The sequence below is a fragment of the Gallinula chloropus genome (assembly GCF_964237585.1).
Source record: "Gallinula chloropus genome assembly, chromosome: Z".
Classification (NCBI taxonomy): Eukaryota; Metazoa; Chordata; class Aves; order Gruiformes; family Rallidae; genus Gallinula; species Gallinula chloropus.
Window position 1 is genome coordinate 236802 of NC_140089.1, and position 13891 is coordinate 250692.

The following is a 13891-nucleotide window of genomic DNA, read 5'->3' on the forward strand; positions in this document are numbered from 1 at the left end:
CACGTGCACTCTCTGCGGTCCTCTCCATTGTGGCTTGCTATAAAACAGGCTCTCCCTGCGTTGATGGTGTTTCCCCTGAGCACTCACTCTCCCTCTGTCTAGGCTGCTGTTTTCTCATCTTATTTAATGCTTAATAATTGCTAAATATCAGCAAACAAACTACAGCTAACATTGTGAAGAAACACAGTTGTTACAGGCAGGAGCCGGTTTGTTCTGGAGGGCAGGCAGCCCCCATGAGATCGAAGCAGTCCCTGGGTCTGATCGTTGTCGTAGCTGATCTTGGGTTTTCCTATCCAATTCCTTGAACTGGTAGATTACTTGTGAGTTTAATTTTAGGCCTGTTAATATGCACTGAGTGTTACTTTTACAATTCTACCTCATGATATGCTGTTGTTTTAACGAGACTGTTGTGCTGGAACACTGGACACAACTTCTCTCTCTGAAGAAGTGTTACTGCACAGTGACACGTCCTCACCTCTGGGTACTGCTTGCAGTGCTGAGCTGACCAGTCCTGCTCAGCTCTGGAGCCCGGGGCCACTGGGGGAGCGTAGGACTGATGCTAAAGGTGGCCTGGTCAAGGGGATTGATGATTTGTTGATGCTTTTGTAGCCCATCCAGCAGATGCATTTTAAGATGGGTTCTGCCCTTGTATGCTGTAGACACGTTACCAAGCTCTTCTGATGACATTTGTAATAAGTTTGAATTAGAGTCAGTAGGTAATCTTGGGTTTTTTTTGATTATGTGACTATTCCTTTTCAACAATAATTGGAAATTTCCAATGAAAGTTGGTTTATTTCACCTGTGAAGTTCACATTAACTAAAAAGCCGTCTGGTTTATAACTGACACACCTTGCAGTTGCATCGTGGTGGAAGGAGTGATCATCAGCTGTCTTTCTGAACAGTATTGCTTTCCTTCCTGGATTAATGAAGGAATGTGTTGGTGAGTTTTGGATTATTTCTAGATAGTTAAAAAAAGAAAAAAAAAAGAAAAAAAAGTGGTGGTTTTTTTTCTGTTACTGTTATGTTTCAAAAGACGAATTCCTAACCTTCCAGAACTACGTGAGCCTGAAATAAATACCAGAAATGTTTTAAATGGTAGCTGAAAGACTGCACAAACAGCAACTTTTGTTCTTTAAACTGGCTTACTTTTGACCACTGAAGTGTTACATCACTTGATAAATCTTACAGTATTTCTACTGAGGATCGTGCTCTCTGATTGTAAAGCATGCAGGGTGTTTTTTAAATGCATGGTGTCATACTCCTTCACTTCTCTAGTGGCAGAGTTTCTTCATTCACAGCATGGCTCATCAGCAGAAGCAGGTGATCTGCATAATTAAGATCCCTATAGGAATGTCAGCATATAGCAAGAACCAAACCTGTGTGTGAAGCCAGTAACCCTTTGTAATAGTCCAGTGACTGTATCTCGTGGGGGTAGATGCATTTCTGAGTATTCCCTTAGGCTTTAAATCACTGCAGCGCACTCAGACATTCGTGGAGGGGGGGAGAGGAGCTGTTAGTGGGACTATACAGTGACATTCATGTGTATGTGCTTTCTCTGTTTGCAGTGTGTGTATTTCAGTATCTATATACACCCATGGGGCATCAGTCCATGTGTGAACATGGGTAGTTCAGGGAAATATTTAACCTCCAAACAGAACTATTGGGGATAGGAAGAAAAGCACAGTGATAGACAGACACATGCGTTTGTTTGCACTCTTGGTAAGGACAGTTTGATTACCTACCACCAGAATTAGAATGTAAAGAACAGGTTTGGGTTTTTTCCTTGTGTTTTGGGTGGTCGTGGGGTTGATTTGGGGGGGAGGGGGGAGGGGCTGGTGGTGGTGGCTTTTTGTGGGTTGGTTTGTTTTTCTTTTTAATTTGGGTAACACTGATGTGGAGAACATCCTGATACTGTAAAAATGGGTCTATTGCTCTGTGAAGTGTGAACTCTTAGTTAAAAAAAAAAAGAAAAAAGAACAAAAAAAATGAATACACTTTACCACACGAAAGCTTTTAAAAAAAATCCAGTTTACAAGAGTCTAAAAGTTGGAGTAAAAGGAAAAAGTCAACAGCCCATAATGCAGGAAAAGAATTTTCTTCTTTCCTGACCTTAGGCAAAGGTGCATTTTCTGAAGCACTAAGTATCTTCTTCAGTTAAGTGTAAGGTTTTTAATACAAGAACAAATTGTGCATGTAGAGTATTTTGAAATACCTGAGATTTCATAGTTAAAAACTGCAGCCTTTTAATACAGTATAGAAAGTACCAGAACTGCTCTGAAACTATTGTACTTACAGCCGTACAGTAACTTACTCTTTGTGGACAGTTTATCTTGCTTGCATAATAAATTAAACATTTAATAATTCCATGAATTAAAATCTATCTTAATGTATTTTTCTTACGCTGAGCTCTGTGTTGTGATGCTTACTGGCTCCTGCCTTCTCCCTGTTACCCTACAAACCGAAACAAACTGGTGCTGAAAGCGAAACCGCCGCCATACGGACCCCTCGTTCCATCCACCACTTGCTGTGCCACTGGCTGCAGTCAGGTGGGCTCGTGAGAAGACACAGCCCCACTCATGGCCACCTAGGAGGCCAGATGTGTGTTTGGGCTCGTGTGACAGTTGTGAGTTGAGTGTCATTAAGTGTTTCACTGCCGGAGTCAGCTCCTGTGGGGGCAGACAGCTCATTTGTTCAGCCTTGAAAACAGCTTTGCTGCTCTTGTGCTGCTTTCCTGAAGGAGTCTTGCGGTGGTGAGCAGGCAGCTGTCTGCCCATGGGGAACAGCCCCACACTGACCACTACCCTGCCCGCTGTGTCACCGAGGCAGCAGCGTCCCCTGTGCCCAGAGCAACACTCTGCTGCGTTACACTGCCACGCGCACCAGTTTGGGCTCCAGTGAAAACAGCATCGCACACAACTGGCTTCTGGCTCAGCATCGCCTGAGGCCCAGGTGCCTGTCATGGTGTCACACGGCACCAGTGAGGACCTGGCACAGCACGACCTGTAAACGAGGCCTTGCCACACGTGGGTTCAAAACCAGAAAGGTGGAGTTGAGGGGGTGGGGGGGGAAAGGGCAACAAGCTCAGCAGCCGAGCACACGTTGCTGCCCTGGCTTTGCTGTAAGGGTGGTAACGCTAAGCTGCTGCTGTTGCTGCAGCACTCAGGGTTGTGTGTCACAGACACAGCTGCACTGTTTCTCCATCACAGAAAATAGGGTATGAGCCAAAATGTGACTCTGAACCCCTCACCCACACGCCAGTCACGTTGGATGCAGACAGCCAGCACTGACGGGTCTGCACAGCACATGCTACACCCAGCTAACCCACCCTGACACTGCAAAAAGGCTGTTTGGGCTTGCCAGGGGCTGTGGCTTCCTCTTGCCCCCTCATTACACACAGTGCATGAAGTACAGACACAGCCTGTCCCTCATTTAGTGCCAGGACTTGTGCTGGGATTAGTTTCTGTAAGAACAGGCTAACCAGACTCTCACAGCCCAGCTGACTTGTGACGGGTTCTCACAGCTGCTACTGGAGCCTCTTGTCTTTTCCAGCCACGCTTTCATTGCCCAATGGCTGAGACCTGTTGCCTGTCCGTTTACTTCCCTGTGTTCTCCCCCTACCCTGAGAAGCAGGCAGAACTAGCCAGACTTGATTACCTGATGGGCTAACAGAGGTATACCAGGGCTCTGGAATAGAAATACGCCTCAGAGGGACAGAGCAGTATTTTGCAGTGTTGTCCTCCTTTACTCAGAGTAGTTCCTACACAATGGCTCAGCAGCATCCTTGTTGTCATCAGCAAAGTCGCCTTCCAGTCTTTAGGCTGTAGTCCACCCCAGAGCAGCCCAGGCACAGGCAGCAACCGTTCAGGTTTCTGCTGTAGAGGTTGGTCAGACCTCACTCTGAATCCCAGGTGCACCTTTCCAGAGAAGGCAGCACCTGAGCGCTGGCTTCCCAGTGACACAGCCCCTGTCCTGGTTGTGGTCCCCTCACACCCACAGTCAGGCTGCAATGAGACAAGGCAACAGCAGACTGAGGATTCCGCTCCAGAGGCGTCCCGTGGAGAAGGCAACTACCCACCAGGCAAGAGAGCCCAGGGCAAGGCCCCTTCTTCACACCACCCACAGTAACTCATCCTGCACATGGCACAGAAACCGAGAGCCAGGCTTGGTCTGAAGGAGGAGCCCTTCCTCATCCTTCCCAAGTATCACTTCTACTCTTAAATTGCAACTCTGCTAAGTATGGAGTGGAGGCAGTCAACCTCCTCACCCTCAGCTGTTAAGACTGGGTCCTGAACGGCGCACGAGCAGCTGTTCTCCTGCTCGGGGAAGCGTCACAGCTCCCCCTGAGGTTTCTTTCCAGACCAACAAGAGATCCCACATGCTCCACCCCAGCAGCTTGCACACAAAACTCACTGGGCCCCCCTCCTCACTGACGATCTCTTCTGCTGCACATGAAGCATCTGTAGCTCGTTCCTTCCACTGAGCTGTGAATCTGTCAGTGGTCACAAAGCAAAGCAAAGCTGACACTTCAGGACAGCTCTGCAGTGACAGGCCTGCAGTGCAGCCCACCAGGCTGTGCCACATCACCAGAGGCTTGGACAGCCCAGGACCACCCTTCTTTTCCTTCTGATGTGGAAATGCCAGCTGCAGGCTGATGTTAAACTCTTGCCCTCAGCACTTCAGACTTCCCAACGTTAGAGAAATACCTTCCAAGAAGAAACAAAATGCAAGGCTTTTTTATTCCATCAAGGAGTGATTACAAATAAAATTACACTGGGAAAAATCAGATTCTGCCAGTGAGATACATTCAGTAAACGTTTTATTCAAAAGCAGATAATCACAACGGTTGGATACAAGAATGCTCACCTGTGCCTGGCCATTTCTGACTGTGCAGCTAGGGACTGGACTATATTCTGATTACAACACACTAATTAGAATCAGTATCTGAAGACAGTTTAGCAAATGAAAAACTCAAAGTACTAGCCACTCCAAAAGTTATGAAAGAGACAAACCTGTTTCTGAAAGCTTTCCTGCCACTCATAATCCAAAATGTTTTGTTTTATATACACAGTTTAATAAAATCCCCAAGAAGAATCAAGTGCTTTCTGTGAAGACCCTCACCTGGATTTGGCCATACCTGCTCTTCTGTGCCTTTCCCTACGGCCTGAAGACTTTTATCTTTCTATCCCCAGGTCTGTAAGACACACAGTACTTCGTATTTCTGTAAGTCTTTCTCAATACTCACCTACAGAAATCCTTAAACGCACACCCAACAAATGCTGTATCTTCCCTGCCTAGCTGCTTCTCTTTGGCTGTCAATTCTGCAACGGTTACAGACCTCCTCCGAAGCAGGTAGTACCCAGAACCCTCACCTTGCCACTGCTTCTCTACAAATCTGTCTTGCACAGCTGTTAGAAGTACACATCAAGCAGGCAGAACTCCAAACTCCAGGTGAAAGTGTCCTGTGATTCATTATTCCACAGCCCAAGAGAGACAAAAGTGATTTGCAAGAGACAAGACACCTCAGTACGAAAGCACCACGTTTGTGAAGTGTTCTCACAGCTGCAGGAAGCCAAAGCTGCTTCGTGAGCGTCACAAGAACAGGTTCTTCTTCCTGGCTGTGGAGCTGGCAAGCAATAAGAACAGCAGCAAAGCACAGAAAAAAATGGCAGCTGAAGCAAAAACAATGGCAAACAAGCTCCATGTTTGGAAGAAGGTTTTTTTTAACGAGGAAGGACACTTTAAAGCTTCAGTAATTTGCTGTTGTGTCCTTCCCTTTCCCTTTGTCACAGGAAGGCACAACATGGACACACACACACACAGAGATCCCACTTGGAACTGGAGTCAGCTACGCTGGAGTTGGACATTCAGAAACCACTCTTAGGCTGCTGAATGAGAACTGTTCACCTTAAAGCCAAGCATAACAGTGGTTGGCAGAAGAGTTTAAGCAGGCTTAGTTTAAGATGGAAATTTAGTCATCCTCATCGGGATCTGGCCCTTTAAACAACAAGGAATACTCAGGATCCTAACAACGCAGGTTTTAAACTGGTGCTTGATCAGGCAAGGGGAATGGTTTTCATCAGCCCCTCCCTGATTTTCATGTTCTGCAATGGAGAGAGTGCAGCACATTCCATCATGGAGCGTTAAGAAGTGTTGGGAGTGATACAGAATAAGCCACTGGACTCGTTTGTTGAGGTTTTTGGGGTTATTTTTTAACCTTGTCTTTGTCTAGTAGCTCCATTATGGGTAAAACTCACCTGCCAGCAATAAATACTTAAGAAAGTTCATTTTAATTGCACCAAGGTTTAGATGCATCACCATTCACTCCATAAATATTGAAGACCAACGCTAATTACCTTCCCTGCTGTTCCTTGGGGTTAAGCAGCGTCAAACGTACCGACACCCAAAGGAACAGAAGAGCTGGAGGAAGAGAGTGGCCTTCATAACAGCTTGAGCAAGAACTCATAGGTTGCATTGATTATGCCCCAGGACAGGACAGAACGATGGTAATTCAGGTGGGCTCCTCTGAAAAGGTGGATCAGTTTCTTATCCCGTTCCAGCCAGATCTTCACAAAGACTTTGGAGAAGGACTGGAATTCGCCACCGATCTGAGCCTGCATGCGAGTTTTTACCACGTTCACTGGGAAAAACAAGAACCCCAGCATGGCACCCAGCAGCCCTCCACAGATGAAGTCATTGACCAAATGAGCACTGTAGGAAGTTGCTTCAGGCAGACACTGCTTGATAGGTCCCCGCAGGCCGAAGAAGAGCGCGTTACTGGGCCCATTTCGGAGCAGAATGGGCACCAATCCCCTGTAGTATTCTCTCACCCCATAGACTTTCAGCACCTTGAAGGCTTGGTAAGTGTTTGTGAACCTGTCGTGGTGTTTGTAGTCCTGGAGCAAAGTCTGGACGCGCTCGAAAGGCGTCAGCAGGGCTTCGGCGGTGCCGGCCAGCACCGCGGCCACGCTGCGCGTCAGCAGCCCGGGCGCGCTGGTGTGGCTGTGCAGCAGGCAGGAGAAATCCTCGTACAGCCCGAACATCAGCGCCAGCGTCGTCGTCTTCTGCATCAGCGGGGGCAGGATGCCGCGGTAGAGGTTGCGGATCCCGTCCTTCTGCAGCTGGTGCACCGCGTCCTTGGTCCGCACGCCGTACAGCTGCTGCCGGAACAGCACCTTCTGGATGGGGAAGGTGACGGCGATGTTGGTGAAGGCGGCGCAGTAGCCACACAGGTAATGCTTCCCAGAGGCAGCTGGTGCGTCGCTGCTGAGATGCTCCTGGGACTCTGCTGGGGCAGAGCCTCCTGAATCCATCGTGCCGTTCTCCTCGCTGCAGCACCCTCAGTCCTGATTCCCTGCGTGTGAAAAAAGGGAGAAGAATGGACATAAGCAGAGCTGCCCCTTTTCTCCAGACTGCTGGGTCACTCAAACAGCACCTGGAACCTTACACCATAGAATCACAGAATGGCAGGGGTTGGGAGGGACCCCAAGGGTCCCAGAGCTCCAACCCCCTGCCACAGGCAGGGACACCAACCTCCAGGCCTGGAGCTACACAAGGCTGCCCAGGGCCCCAGCCAACCTGGCCTTGAACACCCCCAGGGACGGGGCACCCACCCCCTCTCTGGGCAGCCCCTGCCAGCCCCTCACCACTCTCTCTGCACAGAACTTCCCCCCAGTCTCTCCTCTCCCCCTTCCCTCCTCCAGCTTCACTCCAGCCCCTTGTCCTGCCAGTCTCTGCCCTTTAACAAGCCCATTCCCCTCCTGTTCCTGGGGTCCCTTCAGGGACGGGGAGGCTGCAGTGAGGTCCCCCCACAGCCTTCTCTTCTCCAGGCTGACCCAGCCCAGCTCCCTCAGCCTCTCTGCGTAGGGGAGCTGCTCCAGCCCTCTGAGCATCCCCGGGGCTCCTCTGACCCCTCTCCAACAGCTCATCCAAGGGAAGCCCATAAAACTCTGAGGAGAAAAGTGACCAATGCCAGATCTGATGGATGCTGCATTGCTACTTAAGTCTCAGAGACTAGAAAAACTTGACAGTTTTTTCCTTCCTTTCAAAAGAAAACAGAAATAAATTGGGAAAGAAATGGGAGATATGAGCCCCTCAAGTGCTGTATTACAGCTGACAGGAGGAAGCTTACGACACGCTGCATTTCCCCATTCCTTGTGCCAAGGAATTCAAGCAGTGAAAGGCTCACTCTCACACCAATAAACAGCACATCGCTGGGATGGTGGTGGTGGGGACAGCAGTACCATGACAAATTCTGATCGTTTCACCATGCCTCTCCCTGTGGCAGAAAACAGCTTAAGGAACAAGTTGTCACAGTTCAACCCAGCCAGCAACTGCTGGCCAGGCGCTGGCTCTGCTACCTCCACCCTGGTGGGATGGTGGGGAGGAGAACCAGAAGGCTGAAAGGGAGAAAACAACCCCCTGAGTTGAGATACAGAGGGTTTAACACTTAAAAAGGCATTTAAAAAAACAGTAATTTGTTTGGGGAACCAAAACAGAGAGAGGAAAACAAAACCCAAGGCAAGCAAGCAATGCAGAGGGACACAGCCGCCTGCCACCAACCGAGAGGCGCCCAGCCAGGCCCCCCAGCAAGCTGCCCCCAGGTTTGCTGCTGAGCGTGAGGTCACGCAGCCTGGGACACCCCGAGTCGCTGGGGTGAGCTGTGCCCAGCCTGCTCGCTGGCGGGGGGCGTGAGGAGCAGGACCCCCAGCTCCGTACCCGGGGGTACCAGCGCTGTGCCCCTCTCGGGTCCGAAGCGCAGACCCACACCAGCTGCTGTGAGGAAGACTAACTCTGTCCAGCTGCAGCCAGTACCCAACGGCAATCACAGGCTCGGGCTGCACGACAGGACTCTCAACACTGCGGAGCCCCAGGTGATTTAACCCACAGGCTGCTCTGCAGACAGCAGCTGGAACCCACACCTGACTCGCAGAGAACGTGGAGCCAGGCCACATAAACAGAACCAGTTCTACCAGTAAAGCAGAGAAGGACCACAGCAGTGATTCCCAGGCAGCCCTCGTTTGTCACTGCAGACAGGGTTACTTATTCAACAGGTAAAGAGCTGGTTCTGCAGCTGAGCCGAATCCTGGTTTCCACTACAGCACTGCCTGAGCTGTCAGCAACAACCCAGTGAGGCTGCCAGTGCTCTGTGACCTACAGACACTCCCTGCTGGACCGTGCAGGACACCTCCAGGACTGCCAAACAGTGCTTGGGGCTCAGAGCCCCGCTCGGCATCGGGAACTGTTCGTCAAGGTGCAGCCCCTGCAGCACGGGGGACACGCAGCAGAAGCCGCCTGGATTGCTCAGTGACCCGAGGGATTCGTTGGACCATAAACAACTCACTTGTAGAAGAGGAAAACACACACAAATCTGTACTGGCTTCTCCCCTGCAGCTGCCTCTGTGTGATCCTTTGAGGCTGGGCAGATGAAGTGACCCCTCAATTACTGCCTGAGACTGTTTCTGTGGGTGTGAGAAGCAGCATCACAGACAGGGACTCATGTTCGATGGTTCATACACCAGTTCCCATACGGACCAGCTTAGAGAATTCCCCAGATGGCTACAGTTTGACTTGCAAGCATCAGGAAAGCCCTGTCTGCAGGGGACAGGGGGTTGTGCTAATTCAACTACTGATTCAAGTGCTGCAGCGTGGAAGAGTCTCAGCAGACACAGCACCGTAAGGGAGATGATGACTCAAAAGGCTTCTGCCAACTTACAAGGGTGGCAACAGCCTGTGGCCAAAGCATGTTTTTCCCTCAAAAGAAACTCAAATAAATCTTCTTAAAAAAAAACAACCCCCCCACAAGAAAAAACCCAGCACAAACAACAACCACCCCATGAAAAACCCCAGTCAGAACCGAAACCTTTAGCTTGGTCTGAGAAGCTACATGCCCCTTGTCAGGTAACCACTGGACCTGCCTGGTGGGGAAGCCCTGGAGGCTGCGGTGACCCTCGCACAAGGACCCTGCCACAAGGACCCTGCCACACAGGGACCCTGCCACAGGGACCCTCACCCAGGGACCCTGCCACAGGGACCCTGCCACACAGGGACCCTCACACAGGGACCCTGCCACACAGGGACCCTCACACAGGGACCCTGCCACACAGGGACCCTCATACAGAGACCCTCACACAGGGACCCTGCCACACAGGGACCCTCATACAGGGACCCTCACCCAAGGACCCTGCCACACAGGGACCCTCACACAGGGACCCTGCCCCCTTTCCGAGCTGGGACTGGGGCGGGGCAGGCTCAGCAGCCCCTGACAAGGCTCCCGTGGCGCGTGGCGCCGCTTCCACGTGCGGCCCGTGGGGCCTGCGGCACGGCGGCTGCTTTGCCAGCAGCCAGCGGGGCAGAAACAGCTCCCAGAGAGCAGAGGCAGCTCCCTGACGACGGGCCTGGCCCAGGCTGCCCGGGCAGGGGCTGAGCCCCCAGCCCTGGGGTGTTGAACAGGGGGGAGATGAGGTGCTCAGGGAGCTGGGTCAGCTCAGGATGGGAATGGCGGGACTCCAGGGGCCTTTCCCGCCGCGGGGATGCTGTGGCGCCGCCGCAGCCCCCGTAACCCCCCAGCCGGGGTCCCCCCGGGCCGCTGACACGGCGCCCCGCGGCCTGCCCGGCCCCGCCCGCCGCTTCCTGCCGCGATACGCGGCCGGTGGCAGCGCGGGAGCCCGCGGGGCCCCGCCGAGCCCCGCCCGCCGCGCCCCGGGCCGCCGCTCGCCCCCTCCCCGCCCCGGGGGCGCGCGCGGGCCCGGCGCGCGCTCAAGGTCAGGCCGGCGGCGCGCGGCGCGGCGCGAGGCGGGGCGCGCGCGGCGGAGGCTGCGGCCCCCCCGGCGGGACCGCGCGCGCCACGCCCGCCCCGCCGCGTCCGCAGGGGAGGGAGGGAGGTGGGGGGGGGCCCGGCCGGGGCGGGCGGCGAGCCCCGCCCGCAGACGCACCTGCGGCCGCCGCCATGGCGGGGAAGGGTCGGAGGCTCCGCCGGCGGCCGGGCCTCGCGGCCTCCGCTGCGCGCGCGCGGGCGGCCCACAGCGCCGCGCCTCCCCCCCGGTGCAGGAAGTGACGTCGCAGCGAGCGGGCCTCCCCGTCACGTGACCACGGGGAAGGGCGGTGGCGGCGCGGCCGCTTCCCCGCCGCAGCCAATCAGGGAGCGGCATCTCCCCGCTCCCCCCCCGGGCCCCGCCCCCGGGTGCTGCGCGGGTCCCTCCGGGCCGGGGCGGGCGGGGCGGAGCTGAGCGCGCCGGGGGCGGGGGCGCGCCGGGGGCGGGGGCGCGCCGGGGGCGGGGGCGCGCCGGGGGCGGGGGCGCGCCGGGGGCGGGGGCGCGCCGGGGGCGGGGGCGCGCCGGGGGCGGGGGCGCGCCGGGGGCGGGGGCGCGCCGGGGGCGCAGCGCCGCTTTCCCGCCGGCGCTGCCCGGTGCCGCGTCCCGCTCCGTCCCGCTCCGTCCCGCCCGCCCCGCGCCGCTCCGCAGCCCCGCCTGGGCGCCGCGGGGCCGGGCAGAGCAGGGGGCTCGGGGGCCGCGCTCTCCCCGCGGGGACGGCGGGTTACCGAGCAGGTGCAGCAGGGGGGGTTCGCCCACTGCTGCGCGCACCGGGGGGCTGCGGGGAGCGGGGGCTGGAGGTCCCGCCGGCAGGAAGAGCATCGAGCCGTCAGCAGCTGCAGCTGCTCTGGGCAGGACATAGGGAATGATCACGGGATCACAGGGGCTGGGAGGGACCCCAGAGCCCATGGGGTCCCAGCCCTGCCCAAGCAGGGTCCCTAGGACAGGTCAGGGCTGGAATCTCTCCAGAGAAGGAGACTCCACACCCCCTGGGCAGCCTGTCCCAGGGCTCCCTCACCCTCACCGCCAAGAAGTTCTTCCCCACATTGGGGGGAACTCCCTGGGCTCCAACTTGAGCCCATCGCCCCTTGTCCTGTCCCCACAGACACTGAGCAGAGGCTGCCCATGGCCCCTGGGTCCCACCCTTCAGCTCTTGATCCCCATTGATCAGATCCCCTCTCAGGCTTCTCCTCTGCAGGCTGAACAGCCCCAGCTCCCTCAGCCTTTCCTCCCAGGGGAGATGCTCCAGGCCCTTCATCCCCTTCTGTGGATAAGCAGAACCTGGCTGTGCCTGTGCAGAGAGGGGTTTGACCACGCACAATCACGCTGGTGATTTGCCAGCACCACAACTGCTCCGTGTGTTGCTCAGCAAAGCAGGATGGCCTGGGCAGGAATGGCTCAGGGCTGGGTGAGCACCAGCTGGTCCCAGGAGCAGCCAGGGGCCGGGTGTAGGAGGCTGGTGGTGTCTCTCCCGCTGCAGTGTCACAACACGTGCCGCAGCCTGGCACTGATCTTTTCCTGCTTTGCTTTGCACTTGACACTTCGTGGGTGAGGTGTCCTTCTGCAAAGTGTCCTAAGGGGCTCCAGGGACAGTTGTCACTCTCCAGGTGATGCCCGACATCCTCTCACCTGCCGCCTCACCCAGTGACCCCGGCTGGCAAACACCAGTCTCTGCAGGTTGCAGGGAGCCCTGCTGAGGCCTGGTGGTCCCGTCTGCTCTGGTGCACGCCTGCTGAGCCCTGCTGCAGCCTGCCAGGCTGTGTCTGTGTCAGGGACATCGACAAACCTTGTCAGCAGGGAAGAAGCAGTGGCCTGTTGCAAGGTCCTTGCTGGCCCAGCTTGCAGCCGCTGTGAGCTCGCCAGGCCTGCGGCTCCCTGTGGTGTTAACGAGCGTGAGGGCTTCTGCTGAGGACGGGCTTCGTGGTTCAGCCAGGGCCACCCCTCTCTTGCCTTGAGCAGTGACATCACCCTGTGCTTGCTCTCTAGACAGCCTCAGGGTAGGTCCAGTTTGGCAGCTGCAGATCCAGGCGCCGGGGCCATGCCAGGTGAGGTCCTGCACCTTCAGCCAGCCCAGCACCCACCTCTGCGTCCCGGAGGGCTGAGAGTTCATCAGCAGTGAGAACGCTTCTGTGACTGTGCAGGGCTGCCCGAGCTCTGACCATAGCTGGGCCTGCAAGCACCCGGCTATGCTGGCCAAGTCCCACACAGCATCTGTGCTGGAATCCGACCCAGCCAGCTGCCCAAGGACAGCTGAGGAGAATCACTGCTGGGGCCAACAGAACACACAAGATTGTCACAGGGGAAGAACAAAGCAGCTTCTTCTCCGCTGTGGGTACTCCAGCCTTGCTTGGCTTAGCCCAGGAGGCCACTGAATTTGGAGAGAACCTGTGGGCAACAACGGCCCTCAAGTCAAACTCTAGTGACAGTGACTTACGCAGCTGTGATGAAGAGGATGCTCAGGCAGCATACAAACTGCCCTACCAAGTTCCCAGCCAGCTTGCTGATGTTACAGCCAGCCTGCCTCAAGGCAACAGACTGCATGTCCTTCAGAGGGACCTTAAGCTGCAGGAGCTGCAGCAGGACAAGGAGGCCCAGCCTTTGGCCAGCTCTCTGCAAGGCTGCATCATTCAGCAGTGCCTCTTCAGGGACGGGAAAGGAGGAGTCTTCATTTAGTCACAAGGGCAAGCCAAACTGGAAGGAAGCATCTGCAGGGATCTGACCTGTGCAGTGCACTGTGTACAACACAGTGAGGGGCCGTGAAGGCTGCTACAAGCCCTCTTTCCTCTCCCTCTGGCTCCACCAGCTCCTGTCCTGTGCATGGCTTGGGTTAACCAGCCCAAGCAAAAGGCAGATCACTGGCAGCCACCTGCTTTCTGCCTGCCATCGTCTTGTAATGGCCTGTAAGTTGGTGGCATGTTGGGGCAGAGTAGTCAGGGCTGCTCCTACCTGTAAATTAAACAGTCCCCCTGTAAAAATGCTGCTGGTTGTCATCACCTTTGCTTGCCCCAGCACAGCTCGTCCCACAGGTGCAGGGACTTGAGGACTGCAGCATCAGCCCTGGGTCTCTGCTTGCCATGGCCAGG

At 55.3% G+C, this 13891-nt stretch overlaps 1 protein-coding gene across 1 annotated transcript; it reads right to left on the reverse strand.

The window, feature by feature from the left end:
• Positions 1-6437: 6437 nt before the first annotated feature.
• On the reverse strand, positions 6438-11041 carry SLC25A51 (solute carrier family 25 member 51; the record flags this gene model as incomplete). The annotated part of the gene is made up of 2 exons (XM_084278706.1): positions 10932-11041; positions 6438-7351 (listed from the first exon to the last, which is right to left on the reverse strand). The coding sequence occupies exon 2, from the start codon at positions 7308-7310 to the stop codon at positions 6438-6440; it is 873 nt and encodes a 290-aa protein (XP_084134832.1). The 5' UTR covers positions 7311-7351; positions 10932-11041.
• Between the last annotated feature and the right edge of the window lie 2850 nt (positions 11042-13891).